Raw genomic sequence first — 20112 nt, 5'->3', positions numbered from 1 at the left:
AGCAGAGTAAGATGTCTATTCATTATGAGAGCTGGATCAGGATAAGAGCTATCAGATCTGCTTTAATGTGTCTGCATGTCATCCAGCCACGGCATGACTGGAGTATTGGGCAGTGGGAACCAGAGAGAGAGCGAGAATGAGGGAGAGGTGGAAGGAGTGGAGGGAGTGAGAGAGAGAAAGAACCTGACAGTCAGAGTATGTAATCCACATTACATTTAAGGGCTTTTTCCTCTCTCTCCTCACTATGGGGAAAGCCAGTGACCTTTCTCTCAGTGGGTTAAATCTGGCATTTCTGACAAAGGACCTCTAGCCAGTATTCTAGCCAGGTTAATGTATGGGCAGCATTAATCAGGACCGGAGATTTCATAAACTGGAGGGGTGCTCAGTCTGTCCTTGGGGGTGGATGGGTAGTGAGCCCTAACATGGTCCTAAAATCACCATTGTGGGATAGATAGCTGGATTCAGAGGTTTATATTAAGAACAGATAAATAGAAAGATCTGTCCATGTAGACAGCAGTCACTGCTTGGCACACCACTACAGATACACCCCTGCTGGAGGTCATTTTGCAGGGCTCTGGCAGTGCTCCTCCTGCTCAAAGGCGGAGGTAGCGGTCCTGCTGCTGGGTTGTTGGCCTCCTCCACGTCTCCTGATGTACTGGCCTGTCTCCTGGTAGCGCCTCCATGCTCTGGACACTACGCTGACAGACACAGCAAACCTTCTTGCCACAGCTCGCATTGATGTGCCATCCTGGATGAGCTGCACTACCTGAGCCACTTGTGTGGGTTGTAGACTCCGTCTCATGCTACCACTAGAGTGAAAGCCCCGCCAACATTCAAAAGTGACCAAAACATCAGCCAGGAAGCATAGGAACTGAGAAGTGGTCTGTGGTCACCACCTGCAGAACCACTCCTTTATTGGGGGTGTCTTGCTAATTGCCTATAATTTCCACCTGTTGTCTATTCCATTTGCACAACAGCATGTGAAATTTATTGTCAATCAGTGTTGCTTCCTAAGTGGACAGTTTGATTTCACAGAAGTGTGATTGACTTGGAGTTACATTGTGTTGTTTAAGTGTTCCCTTTATTTTTTTGAGCAGTGTAGTTTCCAAATGCACTGTATGTGACCTGCCAGGGGCTAAATGGAACACAGCCGCCCCTGAGGGAGAGGCATCAGTCAGACAACAAGACCACTGGCCTTGGCCTAGCAGGTGGAGGTCAAGGTGAGAGGGAGCGGTGGATGTACAGAGGAGGGAACATGAAAGAAGGAGGGAGGGAGGAAAAGGAGGAGGGCGTGTGAGAGGGAGGATTAAGAAGAAGGGAGAAAGAGGAAATGTGACAAAGAGCGAATAGAGAGAGGTCTTCTTACCGATCTGTCTCTCCAGGTCAGCAGCTTCATCGGGCGTTGCTCGGGGCAGGACCCCTGGGTCACTGAAGCTGGTCCTGAAGAGAGTCCCCAGCACAAAGACAAACAGCACCCCCCCTATCACTGGGATGGCTGGGGTGAGCTGCAGCGACAGGAACGGACAGCTAGGGTAGAACACGAGAGAGAAAGGGCCAGAGTCAGACTCATACAGATCTTCAGTATACTGTAGTATTCAGAGCAGGCTGCACCAAGCCAAACACATGACCATCACTAGAAACAGCGGCGTATGTTCGCAGGACAGGAAAAAGTGTTGGGTCGGAAGTGGATAGAATTATCCTCCACACCAAGCTCAATTTCAAAGCAGAGCGTAGATATTAGATACGGAGACTCATCACCTCTTATCTAAAAACGTTATTTTTCATCTTATAGCCTAACTAGACGATCGTCTATAAAAGGCCTGGGGAAAGTTGTGTAATTTAAATAAAACCAGAGAGGAAGAGGTAAACTTTAGGCTACTCTGGAGAATTTGCATGCAAGACAGCATAACAAGACATATGCGCACCAGTTTTTTTTTAAGCCTGACACCTCTCTCCCCCTAGTGCTGGCTCGCCTCAGGCGTATTCATTACTCCTCTTACGTTGCAAAACGTTTTTTTCTTAAAAACGGAAGCAAACGGAACGAAGCATCTGAATTTGTCCAATAGCTTTACTTGACTCATCGCGCTCTAGCCAGTCCTTGAGCGGGCCGGGTGCCTGCAGGCTGACACCCGTCACCAGTTGAACGTGTTTCCTCCTACAACATTGGTGCGGCTTGCTTCTGGGTTAAGCTGACTGGTGTTAAGGAGCGTGATTAGGCGTGTCATGTTTCGGAGAACGCATGACTCCACCTTCGCTTCGCCCGAGCCCGTTGGGGAGGTGCAGCAATGAGACAAGATCGAAATTGGGGAGACAAATGGGGGTAAAATACAAAAAGAAAATAATGAAAGGCAAAGGAGAGCAAGTCTTATATGACAATACTTTGACAAGTACATTTTTTGTATTATTTTGAATCAGGGAGTCCTACTGAGACCAAGGTCTCTTTTACAGATGAGCCCTGAATTACAGAAATCACAGACATCAAAATATAAATACAAAATGCAAGCAGAAAGGAAAACACTGTCATAAAAAACAAAGACATTCATCAGTAATAAGGTCCGCAATCAGTTTTCTGAATTGCCATAGAGGCAATGTTTGGGATGAGTTGGACCGTAGAGTGAATGACAAACAAGCGCTCAGTATATGTGGGATCTCCTTCAAGACTGTTGGAAAAGTATTCCAGGTGAAACTTGAGAGAAATGCCAAGAGTGTGCAAAGCTGTCAAAGGCAAAGGGTGGCTACTTTGAAGAATCTCAAATATAAAAATATTTTGATTTGTTTAAAACTTTTTTGGTTACTACATGTTTCCATATGTGTTATTTCATGGTGTGGATGTCTGCACTATTATTCTACAATGTAGAAAATAGTTTAAAAAATAAAGAAAAACCCTTGAATGAGTAGGTGTCCAAACTTTTGACTGGTACTGTATATACAGTGCATTCAGAAAGTATTCAGACCCCTTGACTTTTTCCACATTTTGTTACGTTACAGCCTTAGTCTAAAATTGATTAAATAATTTTTTCCCCCTTATAAATCGCCATACAATACCCCATAATGACAAGGCAAAACAGGTTTTTACAAATGTTTACAACAAAAAAAAGCTGAAATAATCACTATTACATAAGTACTCAGTACTTTGTTGAAGCACCTTTGGCAGCGATTACATCCTCAAGTCTTCTTTAGGTATGACGCTACAAACTTGGCACAGCTTTTTTGGGGAGTTTCTCCCATTCTTCTCTGCAGAAACTATCAAGCTCTGTCAGGTTGAATGGGGAGCATCGCTGCACAGCTATTTTGAAGTCTCTCCAGAGATGTTCGATCGGGTTCAAGTCCGGGCTCTGGCTGGGCCACTCAAGGACATTCAGAGACTTGTCCCGAAGCAACTGCGTTGACTTGGCTGTGTGCTTAGGGTCACTGTCCTGTTGGAAGGTGAACCTTCGCCCCAGTCTGAGGTCCTGAGTGCTCTGGAGCAGGTTTTCATCAAGGATCCTGCTGTACTTTGATCCATTCAGCTTTGCATCGATCCTGACTAGTCTCTCCCAGTCTCTGCCACTGAAAAACATCCCCACAGCGTGATGCTGCCACCACCATGCCTCACCGTAGGGATGGTGCCAGGTTTCCTCCAGACATGACGTTCTGAGTTCTTTAGGTGCCTTTTGGCAAACTCCAAGCTGGCTGTCATGTGCCTTTTACTGGGGAGTGGCTTCCATAAAAGCCTGATTGGTGGAGTGCTGCAGAGAATGTTGTCCTTCTGGACGGTTCTTCCATCTCCACAGCGGAACTCTGGAGCTCTGTCAGAGTGACCATCGGGTTCTTGGTCAACTCCCTGACCAAGGCCCATCTCCTGATTGCTCAGTTTGGCTAGGTGGCCAGCTCTAGGAAAATTCTTGGTGGTTACAAACTTCATCCATTTAAGAATGATGGAGGCCACTGTGTTCTTGGGGACCTTTAATGCTGCAGAAATTGTTTGGTACCATTCCACAGATCTGTGCCTTGACACAATCCTGTCTCGGAGCACTACAAACAATTCCTTCAACCTCATTGTGTGTCAGAGCAAAAACCAAGCCATGTCAACTGTTGGACCTTATATAGACAGGTATTTGCCTTTCCAAGTCATGTCCAATCAATTTAATTTACCACAGGTACACTCCAATCAAGTTGTAGAAACATCTTAAGTATGATCAATGGAAACAGGATGCAGCTGAGCTCAATTTGGAGGCTCAGAGCAAAGGGTCTGAATACTTACGTAAATTCGGTTTATTAGGTTTTATTTTTATATACACTGCTCAAAAAAATAAAGAGAACACTTAAACAACACAATGTAACTCCAAGTCAATCACACTTCTGTGAAATCAAACTGTCCACTTAGGAAGCAACACTGATTGACAATAAATTTCACATGCTGTTGTGCAAATGGAATAGACAAAAGGTGGAAATTATAGGCAATTAGCAAGACACCCCCAATAAAGGAGTGATTCTGCAGGTGGTGACCACAGACCACTTCTCAGTTCCTATGCTTCCTGGCTGATGTTTTGGTCACTTTTGAATGCTGGCGGTGCGCTCACTCTAGTGGTAGCATGAGATGGAGTCTACAACCCACACAAGTGGCTCAGGTAGTGCAGCTCATCCAGGATGGCACATCAATGCGAGCTGTGGCAAGAAGGTTTGCTGTGTGTCAGCGTAGTGTCCAGAGCATGGAGGCGCTACCAGGAGACAGGCCAGTACATCAGGAGACGTGGAGGAGGCCGTAGGAGGGCAACAACCCAGCAGCAGGACCGCTACCTCCGACTTTGTGCAAAGAGGAGCAGGAGGTGCACTGCCAGAGCCCTGCTAAATGACCTCCAGCAGGCCACAAATGTGCATGTGTCTGCTCAAACGGTCAGAAACAGACTCCATGAGGTTGGTATGAGGGCCCGACGTCCACAGGTGGGGGTTGTGCTTACAGCCCAACACCGTGCAGGACGTTTGGCATTTGCCAGAGAACACCAAGATTGGAAAATTCGCCACTGGCACCCTGTGCTCTTCACAGATGAAAGCAGGTTCACACTGAGCACGTGACAGACGTGACAGAGTCTGGAGACGCCGTGGAGAACGTTCTGCTGCCTGCAACATCCTCCAGCATGACCGGTTTGGCGGTGGGTCAGTCATGGTGTGGGGTGGCATTTCTTTGGGGGGCCGCACAGCCCTCCATGTGCTCGCCAGAGGTAGCCTGACTGCCATTAGATACCGAGATGAGATCCTCAGACCCCTTGTGAGACCATATGCTGGTGCGGTTGGCCCTGGGTTCCTCCTAATGCAAGACAATGCTAGACCTCATGTGGCTGGAGTGTGTCAGCAGTTCCTGCAAGAGGAAGGCATTGAGGCTATGGACTGGCCCGCCCGTTCCCCAGACCTGAATCCAATTGAACACATCTGGGACATCATGTCTCGCTCCATCCACCAACGCCACGTTGCACCACAGACTGTCCAGGAGTTGGCGGATGCTTTAGTCCAGGTCTGGGAGGAGATCCCTCAGGAGACCATCCGCCACCTCATCAGGAGCATGCCCAGGCGTTGTAGGGAGGTCATACAGGCACGTGGAGGCCACACACACTACTGAGCCTCATTTTGACTTGTTTTAAGGACATTACATCAAAGTTGGATCAGCCTGTAGTGTGGTTTTCCACTTTAATTTTGAGTGTGACTCCATGACCTCCATGGGTTGATAAATTTGATTTCCATTGATAATTTTTGTGTGATTTTGTTGTCAGCACATTCAACTATGTAAAGAAAAAAGTATTTAATAAGAATATTTCATTCATTCAGATCTAGGATGTGTTATTTTAGTGTTCCCTTTTTTTTTTTGAGCAGTGTATTTGCAAAATAAAAAATAAAAAACTGTTTTTGCTTTGTCATTATGAGGTAGTGTGTGTAGACTGATGAAGAAAAACTGTAACGTAACAAAATGTGGAAAAGTCAAGTGGTCTGAGTACTTCCCGAACGCACTGTACCGGTATATACAGTATCAAACACGAGGTGAGCCATTCTTACTAATCTGCTAGAGAATCAGTTCGGATTTAAGTCTAGTTTTTGTATGAATAAAGCCTTTAGTGAGAGGTCCAATGCTTTAATATTTAATCATTTCTGCCCTCAGAATTCATATTGATTATATAAATAGGCCCATTTCATTTTGTCTGGCTTGCCGTTCCAAATAAATAATATTTGCTCATATAATAATTTTAAAAAGTCATTTTTTTTAAAGTCATAAGTGAATAGGGATGAGACAAAATAATTAAAATCAGGGGGATTTTTCCACAAATAGACAAGTGCAGGACACTTTGTATTATGTCCAGAAAACCTGATTTAACACCATCAATATAAAAAAACATCTGAATTAGCAGTGAGTGATCAACAGTATTAAAGGCCTTTGCCAGATCAATGGAGCGGGCAGCACAATGTTACCTTTTATCCATAAAGTTAACCACATCATTTATAACCAGGGATGTAGCAGAGATATTGCTATGATCACTGAAGGATATAAGGAGGTCGGACTTCACCTGATCAGACTTTAACGGTTAATAAGTCACACACACACACACACACACACACACACGTCAACAAATGTCATTCACAAATAACAAATCACTTAACATTGAACTGTGCCCAAATTGTTCCATTCACAACACAGAAGGAGAAGTGATCCTAAACATGCATTATTGTCTCTCAGAGAGGAGGAATTGTTGTGAGGAGGCTAGATGACATGCGATAGGGTCCAGCGAGGCGAGAGGGCTCGATTATTCCATTAGTATGATATTCAACAGCAGGAGGGGAAAATGCCTGTGACAAGAGGACACGCATTACTGCCATTCAGAGCACTTAAGCTACTCTCATTCATTGATTGTTGTGTGAAAATCAATTCCAAGCAAAAACACACTTGATCATAAAGACCTGGCTGGGGCCTCGAAAAGGCAGTGATAGGTTGATGAAAGTGACATACATCCTTTCGCGTATGTGGATTTAGAGATGTGATAAGAGAGGTGAGAGCAGGCTATCTTTAGTCATGTTTGCCATCTGTTAGTTACGGCACTATGTGAGAACCAGGAAACATAGTATACTAGGCAAAGATACTGTGAAGCAGGGAGCTGTGGTGGTTGACTATCCAGCAGAGTTATGGCAGAGGCCTGTTACTTCCAAGCGGATACAAGTCATCCTGAATGTATCACCATCACCTCCCTCCAGATGGCAACACCTTGGAAGCCTGGCCATACCCGCTGTGCAGCCAGAGCCCGGACTGGAGCCAGCACTCCCACCAACCTGGCCACACTATTAATAAGTATGTCATTCTGGGCTTTGGTGCTTAAGTGGAGGATGGGAGTCCAAAGCTGAAGCTCAGTTGAGCTAAGGATCCATCAATGTTCTAAAGCTGGCTGGTAAAAATGTAACCATCTCAGGTTTCAGATTATGTTTCGTCGACTAGCCAAAATGAATGCAGCCAAAACTAAAGGAACCTTGGCAAGGAGGTGAGAGGAGTGTATTGATGGCCAGATTGCGGGTGTGACAGTCTTCCGATCCACTGTTTTTTCCGGTTCTGTGTATCAGGTGTCTGCGTGCCTGGACTGCTGGCCTGCCCCTAGGGTACACCCTGGTCCTTGCCAATCCCATTCCAACGCTCCCATCCCTCAGTGGGGCTGCTACCAGGGTCCAGGGGACACTACATCATGAAGGCTGTATTACTACCACAACTGGGCAGCAGTTGCTGCCTGCAGCTGGCTAACATGCCAAACCTGTACCTACTATAGAAAGTGAGAATAGAGACAAGGTGAGAGTATCTCCTGTTTCACTAAGTTCCCAGAGCTGCAGAGAAAAATGAGCTCCCACAGAAAGTGAAGGTAAAAGTAGAGGTGTGTGGATGAAACAGTTGATGACTTGAAACTCAACTGATAGAAAATAAAATAACTAAGACTTGACTGATGACTTGAAATGATCTGACAAGGTTTTGTAATGTTTTGTCACTCATGTTGTGGCACAGAGTCTCTGTGGACTACTCTCCACGCAGCCAGAGACAGTATCGCACTTGCAAAAATAAAACAGATTGGCTAGTGAAATGCACACTCAACCCTCTGACTGGACTAGCAAACTATCAATCAACACAGGTCGGGTAAGCTAGAGCAGTAAGAAGGTTCTGGGAGGTTGCAAGTGTGAAACTGAAATCAAGAAAATATATTATTTGCATACATATTTACAACCATTTGTATTTTATATTTCTACCTGTGCTTCTTCGATCTGGTCACTAACATAGGCCTAGGCATTGCACCAAATTCTTGTTTAAAAAACATCTAATCTGTGCTTCAGAAGCAAAAAGTTGCTCGTCTTGACTGTTGACCAGTCATCAGCATTGGTGCGCAAAGGAAACGCACACTCAGATTAGTGACCAGAAAGCGCTTGTTTAAAAAAACAACTAATTTAAACAGAATAGCCTTTACCTACCTACTGTAAATTAACATTATCCATATAAAGTACCATTTAGCAATTGGCTACAGACGCATCTTTGCCACAACAATAGTCTGGCTACCTGATGACTTCATTGATCATTTTCCATATTTCCGATAGGCCTTGTTTGGCTGGGTTAAAATTATATTCCTCAGTGGTGGTATTGGCTATATGTCTAAAGATAGCTGTATCATCGCACTACCTTCAATACCTATGGGATGAAGATGTAATTTATTTGCCAGAATATGTTACAATATTTCTGAGGAAAAAGTCCACAGACAGATCATGCTTTCCATCCGATCCTGCAGCCACCGCTGCATACAGGTTGGCCGATTGATCCTGCTTGGTCTGGACTCCAGAGAAGTGACAATGTGACATGATATCCCTAGTTTATATTAACTACTAACATGAACGACTTTCAGCTCAAAATGCACGTTTATTTCTGGATCTTGCATCTTGTGCACGTGTGTTCATCCTGTGCGCGTGTGCATGTGCCGGGGTCGCATGCTTTGAACCACTCCTTTTTGGGGGTCGCAGGTCAAAAAGTTTGAAAACCACCGAGCTAGCGAACAGATTGGTGATTTGTTGTACAGCTATAGGATCGGGTGCAGGTCAATCGTCAAATTGTAAGGAGAGAGGATTGCCATAAATGAACATGCACCAAAAATAATATGTGATCAAGAATATGAACAGTTTACCTTGCAAGCTCAGCAGAGAAGCATCAAGCAACAATTACTAGCATAGGCCTACTGGTCTTTTGGTATGTCAACATTGCTTGAAATGTATAATTGACTTATGAAGCTTGCATTTGGAATTTGTTGTAGACAAAATAATGAAAAGAGCTGTCTGGTAGCCTCAATAAATATACAAAAATGTGTAGCTGAACAAGTCATTGCCTGTATAGATTTTTATTTTCCTTTACTTCAGACTTAACTTGAATGTTTTGGGACTTTCTCTTAGACTTTGACTTTGGACTTGACTCGAGTCTCGACCCATTCTACTGGGGACTTGACTTGAGACCTGGACCTTGTGAGTTGAGACTAAGGCTGTTAGTGACCGTATTACTGCCATGCCGGCGGTCACGAGTCATGACGGCAGTCAAATTCCACATGACCGTTTAGTAACGGTAACTAGGCTTCTCCAAGCTCTGATGCTGCTGATGGTAATTAGTAGCCTACCACACTTTCTAACTGCCTGGTACTCAGCACTCAATTGTCCCTCAATCACTGACAACGCAAATGTAATCGAAAATCTAATCAAACACTTAATGAGTGCCCATGAGTTGCGCAACATTTCTATAGGCTATGCAATTGCGTGAGAAATCACAGTTTTGATGGCTATATTAAAAATAGGAAGATCCCATCAGCTTTCTGAAGGATAGGCCTACTATATTTATCTATCAACTTTCCTAATATTAAGCACATTCCTTAGATTTACAACAGGAGTATAGCCTACCTGGCTGGCATGAAAATAAACCACGGGGAAAAGAGTCATCCATTCGCTATTTAAGTGCATAGATTACATGTATTTTCCCTCTGCCCCTGTTCCGAGATAACGGTCAATTCTAAATCAAAACTAATTTCACACGTATTATTTAGTATATCTAAAGACAACATTAAATTAAGAATAGTCTGATGGGTGACAATATTAGCCTATCACTTGTGAATGATGTATTATCACTTGTGAATGATGCCCAGCTTGTGCATTAAGGCAAGAAACAGCACTTTTTCAAAGTCACACACCTCATGAATCCTAGCCCATAGGCCTATATGTTATGATAAGGTTTGTAGCACAACTAAAGTGGCCAAATAACTTCTTAAAATTAAGCAAATTAATCTGCTTTATAACCGGTGTAGAGCCTAACTGGCATGCATAGGCTGCGCTTATAATATGAAAAAAAAAGACCCAAATAGTTTATCAACATTTTAAGCTAAACGATCAGCCTCATTGTTTCAATTTTTTTTGTTAATGCAAGTGGTTGTATTAATTTGGGATCTATCACATCCCACAACTTTCCCAGAGTATTTTTGGAATATTTATTTCTCGAATAGGTCAACTTTTGTACTATGGGGGACAGTATATTGACATAGGCCTACTTATCTTATTGGCTGAAGAAAAGTAAATGTGGACAGTTCTAACTAGAGGTCGACCGATTAATCGGAATGGCCGATTAATTAGGGCCGATTAAAAAATAAAAAAAATGTTGCGCCTTTATTTAACTAGGCAAGTCAGTTAAGAACACATTCTTATTTTCAATGACGGCCTAGGAACGAACGGTGGGTTAACTGCCTTGTTCAGGGGCAGAACGACAGATTTTTACCATGTCAGCTCGGGGATTCAATCTTGCAACCTTACGGTTAACTAGTCCAACGCTCTAACCACCTGCCTCTGCTGTTTATGACTTCAAGCCTATCAACTCCCGAGATTAGGCTGGTGTAACCGATGTGAAATGGCTAGCTAGTTAGCTTGGTGCGGGCTAATAGCGTTTCAAACGTCACTCGCTCTGAGACTTGGAGTAGTTGTTCCCCTTGCTCTGCATGGGTAACGCTGATTCGAGGGTGGCTGTTGTCGATGTGTTCCTGGTTCGAGCACAGGTAGGAGCGAGGAGAGTGACGGAAGCTATACTGTTACACTGGCAATACTAAAGTGCCTATTAGAACATCCAATAGTTAAAGGTATATGAAATACAAATCGTATAGAGAGAAATAGTCCTATAATTCCTATAATAACTACATCCTAAAACTTCTTACCTGGGAATATTGAAGACTAATGTTAAAAGGAACCACCAGCTTTCATATGTTCTGAGCAAGGAACTTAAACGTTAGCTTTCTTACATGGCACTTTTACTTTCTTCTCCAACACTTTGTTTTTGCATTATTTAAACCAAATTGAACATGTTTCATTATTTATTTGAGGCTAAATTGATTTTATTGATGTATTATATTAATGTTAAAATAAGTGTTCATTCAGTATTGTTGTAATTGTCATTATTACAAATAAAAGAAAATCATTTTTTAAATATATTTATTTAAAATCGGCATCGGCTTTTTTTGGTCCTCCAATAAATCGGTATCGGCGTTGAAAAATCATAATCGGTCGACCTCTAGTTCTAACGTCTTCAATATGCACCTCGGAATTTGATAAGAGGAATGCGCGCAGTTGCGTCCCCGATGTGTGTCTTCATTCACTTGTAGCCTACTTCTTAGCTGAAATGCATGGGAGAAGGACCCGATCACGTGACGGGCATATCCGAGAGAGCCATGTGAATGTGAAGTGCTTTGGAGCACAGCAGCCGGGAGAAAGGAATTATAATTAGCATATTATATTCAGCCCAAGGGCACAATGGCAACTTTGGCCATTGTGGCCACACAAGGGGGAAGCCGCCGGGAAATTCGAGGCCTGATGAGAATATTATCAAGTGCTTGTCAAATTGTGAATGAGAGAATGATGAAGTGTGTGCAGCTTGCAACTTTTTTCAGATCATCATTAGTCCCATCATGCAGCCTTAGAATGTATTAAAAATCTAAACATATGGCCCAACGTTTGTATCACAACTCAAGTTGCATAAGTAACTCTAAATGAAGCATAGAGGATCAGTTACTTTGTTAACCGCTCAACACAGAATAGCCGCATGTGAGCACTTCCTTTGAAATCTTTGAGAAAATATCCTTTCTATTTTATTAAGCTATGTTCAATTGTATTCTTTATACTATAACATAATAAAAAATAATGCCACAGAATTCTAAGCAAATCTTGTCTGCTAAATAAACTAGTGTAGCCCACAGCCATATGGCATAGCACAGGGCCTAACATAAGGAAAACGCAGAGTATGCTATTCTGTTCTTCTGAAATAGAGATTTTCTTTATATCATGTTTCTTTAGACCTGTCTAAAATAAATAATGGATTTCTTTTTTAAATGTAGATGTTCCAAAGGTCTGCATCAGTAGCTTGTAGCCCATGTGTGGAAGCCAGGAGATGCTAAACATGTTTATGCTAATTGCCGGCAGTTATTTGGTTGACAATCACCGGCTAACAAAATTTCATGACCGCCACAGCCCTACTTGAGACTTGCTTGTGACTCAAATAATAGTGACTTGGTCCGACCTCTGTCAGCAGGGGTCTACTCTAGACACATACTGATGGGATAATAGCAGGGCTGGCTGGTCTAATATCCTGCAGTTCATGTTCTACCAGAGATGGACTAAATTGAACGTGCTCTGTGTGCCTGGAAAACCTCTGTGTGTCTGAGCACTCTCTCTTCCTCAGCCATGTGTTGGAAGAGCAGGGTAGATCAGAAGGTAGAGCAGGGTAGATCAGAAGGAAGAGCAAGGTTACAGACCAGTATCAGGTCATAGTCTGACCCTTCCAACCAAGGGTGAGCATACCAACTCACTCACATCACTATCTCTGACACAACCAGGGTCTCTCTCACACACACACGATTAAGTGCACTAGAGACGGCGCAGCAATGGAGTAAGAGAGACAATGGGAGAATCTCAATTGCATACACCTTGCGACCTCTCTCTTCGCGTCCTTCTCAAAACCCTCCCCTCTGACCTCCCCTCTGAGGAGAGAGGGCTTGAGGAGTATGCAATTGAGATTCTCCCACTGACTATGAATGCCACCCTCAGCGGTTCGGAATCAACCAGATGCATCTGGTTTTCAGGGGAAATGGACAGAGCCTGTGATGAGACTTCCGCTTTTGGACGTTAACAAGGAGACACTCCATCTTAACTCCTCCTCCACATTTACAGGATTGGTTGAAGAGTGCAGAAGAGATCCTCCACCGACAGTAGTTTGTTTCTCGACATGACCAGAAACGCCACTAAAGGTGTTTATTTTACGCCTGCTACGTTAGGTTAACGAACGCAGTCAACCCATTACATAATGAATCTCTCGTCCCAATGAATGAATACAGACCTGGTGTATCCCACTCCGCCACGGTGTGTCTGAAGAGAGATCATGTCGTTTTGAACACGGCTGTCCCTGTGGGGAGAGATTACAGGAAAGGAGGTGTATTCCAGAGGCTTTCTCCTGACTGATGGTCTCATCCATTACCAGGCCAAATCCCCCCCGAGTCATGCTGGGACTTTACATCTATAGCCCATCACCACCATGATCCTGACCCTGCAGTATAGCAGGCCAGAGTGGAACTAAGGGTCATTCACTCTGACCATAGTAGTCCATCAATAGTGTTTCCATCAATCCAGTGTCGCCTGCTTTTAATGATGCAAATGTAGCGTGGTTCGTTCTGCGTTGTGTAATTTTAATTAGGACGCTGCCACAACTGACGGTCTGCTCGTTGAAATCTTTTTATTTGCCCTGCACACGAAGAGACAACACACATGTTACCCTTGGCGCAGTCACAGCTCTCGGGCACCTTGCTAGCCGAAGGTCAAGCAAAAGAGCACGATAAAGGAATTAACAGGTGCTGCGTGCACACACTCGCTGCACAACAGCACATCATACAAGTAAAACTATACAGAACATAATTCTGACAAAATAAAAGACATACCTGCACACGAAGAGACAACACAAACGTTACCCTTGGTGCAGTCACAGCTCTCGGGCACCTGCGCGAGCACATGGACACTCACTCAACCACTGTCACAAGTACTCACAAGTTACAACAGATACCTCAGTCAGTGAACTCTGTAAAACTTGTTAACATAAATTCCTACACTGTCCACACTATAACAAACTTATGGTTGCAAAACAGTACATTGTATAACCTTATGACGGTTGTATATTAAACAGTTTCAGAGCCAAGGACAACATACCTTGCTAGCCGAAGGTCAAGCAAAAGAGAACGATAAAGGGGTATGGAAATACAGATAACCCGCGATGGGCCAAACCAAAATATACAAAACTTTTACAATCACATGTATGTACAATATTGGTATGAAAAAGTGTTTGTACACCAAATAAAAACATTAGCTATGCAGCTGTAATTAAATAAAAATTTACACTGAATTATTATTATTATTATCAAATTATTAACATCCCCTCTTGACCTGGCCTATTTGAATTGGTCCTTGTGTGCAATTTGGTGCGTAATCTAGGGGAACAACATCACACTGCTACACAAACCACTAAGCAAGTTGGAATGAAACTACAGTTTGAATGTCTCTCTGCTGTTATCATATGGACGGTACAGTACCTGTGCTCCCTCTGTGGGAGGGTTAACCCAGGCTAGGATGAGCAGAGTGATTGTTCCTTTCTGCTCTGGATGCATCCAGGGCTTGTTAAACAGTATAGATCTCTGCACTATCAGAGAGCTAAGGTCCACAGCCCAAATTATCCACCCTGCGAGGCTCTGGGAGAGAAAAACAAAAAGGCAAGTTGCTGTTTTTTTGTCATGGTGGAGCTCCAAAAAAAGAAACATAATGTATTGTTTATAAGGGGCTTGTTTGGCTTTATTGCCAGAGGGCAAGCAACAAGAGACCAAACAGATTCAGTGGCAAACAGACAGCCCATACAAAACACTGAAAGACTCCAATCATTTCGACAACTATCACAAGGCACTCCGCTTTTCACATAGCTGAACAGATAAGTGCATCAAACAAACTAAGTCGATAAAAACTAACTCAGAGCATAAAGACAAAAACTGAACAGAAAACCAGAGGCTGCTAAGCTTATGGTGTTATTGTTTGGGATAGGCTACCATCACCGGTAGTAAGTACACCAGTAAGTAAGAAGAGGTGGGGCAATTAATACAGCTCACAGATGACCTGAATCTCTGGTTCCTACCGCTCCTATTTCACGTTGCTCTGGAGAGCTCACACACTAATGGAGAGTAATTAAGCATTCTGAGCCTTAAACACCTGTGTGTTTAGCCCTGTCAATGCAGGCCAAGTGCAAGGCTTGGTTGCTTCAACTTACACACACACACACACACACACACACACACACACACACACACACACACACACACACACACACACACACACACACACACACACACACACACACACACACACACACACACACACACACACACACACACACACACACACACACCCCCCTTGGTAGTTTGAGCAGCAAGCTGGACAAGACTAATCCCTGCCTCTTTCGCTCCAGCTAATGTGAAGGGAACCCCACAGGAGCTGCTGTGACATCTCCCTGACATGAAATCCATTCAAGGTGAGCTGGTCTCATCTGTAGGGAATGGACAAGGTTTAACGGTCCAACGCCTTAGAAAGAGACAGGTGCCTGAAAATGTAAGACATGAGTTAAGGGAATCACGGCGAGGAGTAAAACCAGGTAGGCCTAATTTATTTAAAAGCTCTACATAGACCAAAGTGTTTTGACACAGAACCACCCCCATCCAAATGTGGGAAGGATTTAAGGCCAGTCACTCAAGCTGTGCTCTGCGAGTCCATTTAACCAGAATAACAAATCTCTAGGAAAACAAAAATCAATGTCCAATGTTATTACTGGAGCTCTTTTTATCTACCCATTCAATCTGACTTCCATTCAGTCTGATTGGTCAAACATACCACATTGATGAATCCAGCAATTACCAGAGCTAATGAGAAATCGCTAGATGTGAAGCGCTTTACAAGGCTCATGTGAGGAAATATCTCCCACGGCCCATTGCTGCAAGCAAGGTGGGCGTAGCTTTCAAGTAGACCATGTCTCATCCTAAGACTTTCTTGGGAATTTGAAAGCATTTCTACTCTGCTTTTCATGTCAAAAGTGTTCATAGTTTTCTGACCAAAAGGACAGCCAGAGGGTGAGTCAAGCTTTTACAGACTGTAGGCTATGTTGGCCAAACTACCACAAACAACCAACCTTGGACAGTTTGTTCTTTCTTTGACTTGTATTGAATTCCAACCACTTAAGGCCAAGTATCGCGAAATATAATTAATATGAAAGCATGGTTAAGGGAGGAAGGCAAACCTGCCTCGGCTCGAGTGCTTAGATTGTCGAGGTAAGAATTGATCCAAAATGCTTGACGAGAAATGGCTCTTCTTTAGCCTAGTCTATATGCTGGTTAGGTGTTTTAATAATTTGTGGGTAGATTGATCCAACATTGACTTTTATGAAAGTAATTTCAGGATCCACTTAGGCCTAGATACGATAAAAATATCGACTTTTCCTAATCTAGGAGGCTGCGTAATGCAATTTGTGTGAAAGATTAGTTGCAACAACAAAAAACACACCATCTCAAACCATGAACTCTCTCCTGACTGTTTAGACTAAAGGCATGGACACACCGGTAGTTTGCCGGCCGAGAGTACTTAGCCGCCAGTCATTTGCAAACCAAGTGTAAACCGATTCTAGTCCTTTAAAGGGGCAGTGCAGTTTAAAATGTGAGTCTCCTGCTTTAAAAAAAAAAGTATATTTCCACAATGAGTTCCAAATAATACTAACATTTAGAAAATTGTGATAATGCCCTTTTTGTGTAAGAGTGGTTTGAAAAAGAAATCCTGCTATTTCAGTCCGTTCAGGTGGGATGGAACTTTTTGCCTACATCACATCTGATTATAATAGACCAATGACTGTTCATCTGGGTAAGGGGTTTGGCTCTAGAACATCCTATCAGCCAATCAAGTCTGTGTATGTAAATTTCTTTAAATTTGCTTTCAATAAGCCAATTTATGCTTTCTCCGGATTGGGATCTGGAGACTCTGTACGGAGTGTGTGATGCAATTTGCAGCGCCTCCGGAGGCCAAATCGAGCTCTGTACCGCATCACTGAGCGCCTCCAAAATGTTGTAACAATGCGGAGGGCTCCGTATAGCTCCACATTGACATGGTTGGTTAACGGTAGATGGGGGTGGGAGGTCCCTTCCTTGGGGGTCAAGCTCACTTCCTTGACAACTTCCTTCACAACAGCTCTGCTCCACGAAGCGCAAGTGGTATGAATGCCCTGATATTCTACAGAGGCCGTATCACAGTAAATGCTGTACGGCCACTGCAGATGACAGATTGACCATGCAGAACCTTTAAATGCCCAAAAGGAGGCATTCTTTTCACACAGTGATTTACACAGTGATTTATTAGACATACAGTGATGATTTCAAAATACAATTACAAAGACTGCATGGGGGCTTTAAACACACTGCGCAGTCAGCAAGCGAATCAACTGCGAACGAACGGCAGAGCGTAATTCAGTGCAATGTGTTTTCTCCTTAAATGCAGAGTTTACTGACAGCCAGTGAAACAATGTGCATCCCTAACGCACCTAATACACTCTGACACAAGCCAAATATAATGGAGAAACAGTCAGGTGTGTTAAGAGCTGACGAGGTCATGGAGACAGACAGAGGTTCCAAACTGTGGCCATTAAGGAGGGCAGAATATTCTACATCAGGCCTTCACTTTCCCCACAGACATGGATCGATGGCGCTATGTCTAGGCTACTGCGGGTCTGTTAACACCAATTTAGGGTGTTTTCACGTATAGTCCTCTTTAAAGTGAACTCTGGGGTAAAAAAATAAAAATAAAATAAAAGTTGTCTTTGTATTCACATTGCCCTTGCATTTGAATGAGGACTCAACCCTTTAGCCAGTTCACCTATTTTGTGGACCGAGTCCTCTTTGCTTTCACATTGCTAGGTTTAGAAAGAAACCAAGATCTTTTTCCAACATGCACTCTGGGTTTTTACAAAGTGCAGGACAAGCCATTTAATCAGAATGTGTTATCAGACAGCTAGATATACCTACTTACATTTTGGAAGTTAATTGATTGCATTTAGTTAAAATATGAGAAAAATTGTAATCAGAACACTATATGACCAAAGGTATGTGAACACCTGCATGACAAACATCTCATTCCAACATCATGAGCATTAATATAGAGTAGGCCCCCCCTTTTATGCTATAACAGCCTCCATTGCTGCAGGGATTTGCTTCCATTCAGCCACAAGAGCATTAGTGAGGTCGGGCACTGATGTTAGGTGTTTAGGCCTGGCTCGCAATCGGTGTTCCAATTCATCCCAAAGGTGTTTGATGGGGTTGAGCGAACCACACTGAGTTCACAAAAAGTGGCTTAAAAGGGACCAAGTGTGAAATCACCCTTAAAAATAGTCATAAGACATAAATGTTTAATTGTAGCCTGCGTCAGCCTTGGACATATTGAGGGGGTCATCTTCTCCGTGAGGTCACCTAGGCAGAGAGATCTGTAAATATTGCAGGGGGGCTGTTATTTTTGTTGTATTTTCATACAAATGTGGGGTTTGACTGCTGTGTGGGTTGATCACTTACAGTACCAGTCAGAAATTTGGACACATTCCAGGTTTTTTCTTTATTTTAACCATTTTCTACATTGTAGAATAATAGTGAAGACATCAAAACGATGAAATAACACACATATGGAATTATGTAGTAACCAAAAAGTGTTAAATCAAAATATATTTTATATTTGAGATTCTTTGCCTTGATGACAGCTTTGCACTCTTGGCATTCTCTCAACCAGCTTCATGAGGATAGTCACCTGGAATGCATTTCAATTAACACGTGTGCCTTGTTAAGTTAATTTGTGGAATTTCTTTCCTTCTTAATGCATATGAGCCAATCAGTTGTGTTGTGACAAGGTAGGGGTGGTATACAGAAGATAGCACTATTTGGTAAAAGACCAAGTCCATATTATGGCAAGAACAGCTCAAATAAGCAGAGATACGACAGTCCATCATTACTTTAAGACATGAAGGTCAGTCAATGCGGAAAATGTCAAGAACTTTTAAAGTTTCTTAAAGTGCAGTCGCAAAAACCATCAAGCGCAATGATGAAACTGGCTCATGAGAACCACCACAGGAAAGGAAGACCGAGTTACCTCTGCTGCAGAGGATAAGTGCATTAGAGTTACCAGCCTCAGAAATTGCAGCCCAAATGAATGCTTCAGAGTTCAAGTAACAGACATCCCAACATCAACTGTTCAGAGGAGACCGCGTGAATCAGGCCTTCATGATCGAATTGCTGCAAAGAAACCACTACTAAAAGGACACCAATAAGAAGAAGAGACTTGCTTGGGCCAAGAAACACAAGCAATGGACATTATACGGGTGGAAATCTGTCCTTTTTTCCCCCAACTGCCATGTCTTTGTGAGACGCAGAGTAGGTGAAGGGATGATATCCGCATGTGTGGTTCATATGTTTTTCAATGACCCAACACACCTCCAAGCTGTCTAAGGACTATTTGACCAAGAAGGAGAGTGATGAATTGCTGCATCAGATGACCTGGCCTCCACAATCACCCTACTTCAACCCGATTGAGATGGTTTGGGAGGAGCAACCAACAAGTGCTCAGTATATGTGGAAACTCCTTCAAAAGCATTCCAGGTGCAGCTGGTTGAGAGAATGCCAAGAGTGTGCAAAGCGGTCATCAAGGCAAAAGGTGTCTACTTTGAAGAATCTCACGTTTTGTTTACTACATGATTCCATATGTACCATTTCATTGTTTTGATGCCTTCACTATTATTCTACAATGTAGAAAGAATAAATACAGAAAAACCCTTGAATAAGTGGTCTTGACTCTCAGAGTTGCAGAATTGGGATGAAAAGGCATGTCTTTGGCTTACAGCTAGCTAGCTGTTTGGATTCAAATAATGCATCCCCGGCTTTATTGTTTAATCTGTTGGTAAGAATTACAAGAAGCACTGCATGCTGTGTCTAGAGATGGCATTAGAGGCTCAGGGACTGT

At 43.1% G+C, this 20112-nt stretch overlaps 1 protein-coding gene across 5 annotated transcripts in view; it reads right to left on the bottom strand.

The window, feature by feature from the left end:
• Positions 1 to 20112, bottom strand: part of LOC120023810 (palmitoyltransferase ZDHHC14-like) — a 105119-nt gene that overhangs the window by 51190 nt on the left and 33817 nt on the right. For all 5 annotated transcript variants that reach the window (XM_038967925.1, XM_038967924.1, XM_038967927.1 and 2 more), the window contains exon 3: positions 1367 to 1527. In XM_038967925.1, coding sequence (XP_038823853.1) covers positions 1367 to 1527 — 161 coding nt within the window. The remainder of the gene's footprint in view (positions 1 to 1366; positions 1528 to 20112) is intronic.

Source organism: Salvelinus namaycush, chromosome 28 (assembly GCF_016432855.1).
Source record: "Salvelinus namaycush isolate Seneca chromosome 28, SaNama_1.0, whole genome shotgun sequence".
Classification (NCBI taxonomy): domain Eukaryota; kingdom Metazoa; phylum Chordata; class Actinopteri; order Salmoniformes; family Salmonidae; genus Salvelinus; species Salvelinus namaycush.
Note: the sequence above shows the minus strand (reverse complement) of the source record. Positions and strands in the feature narration are given on the sequence as shown.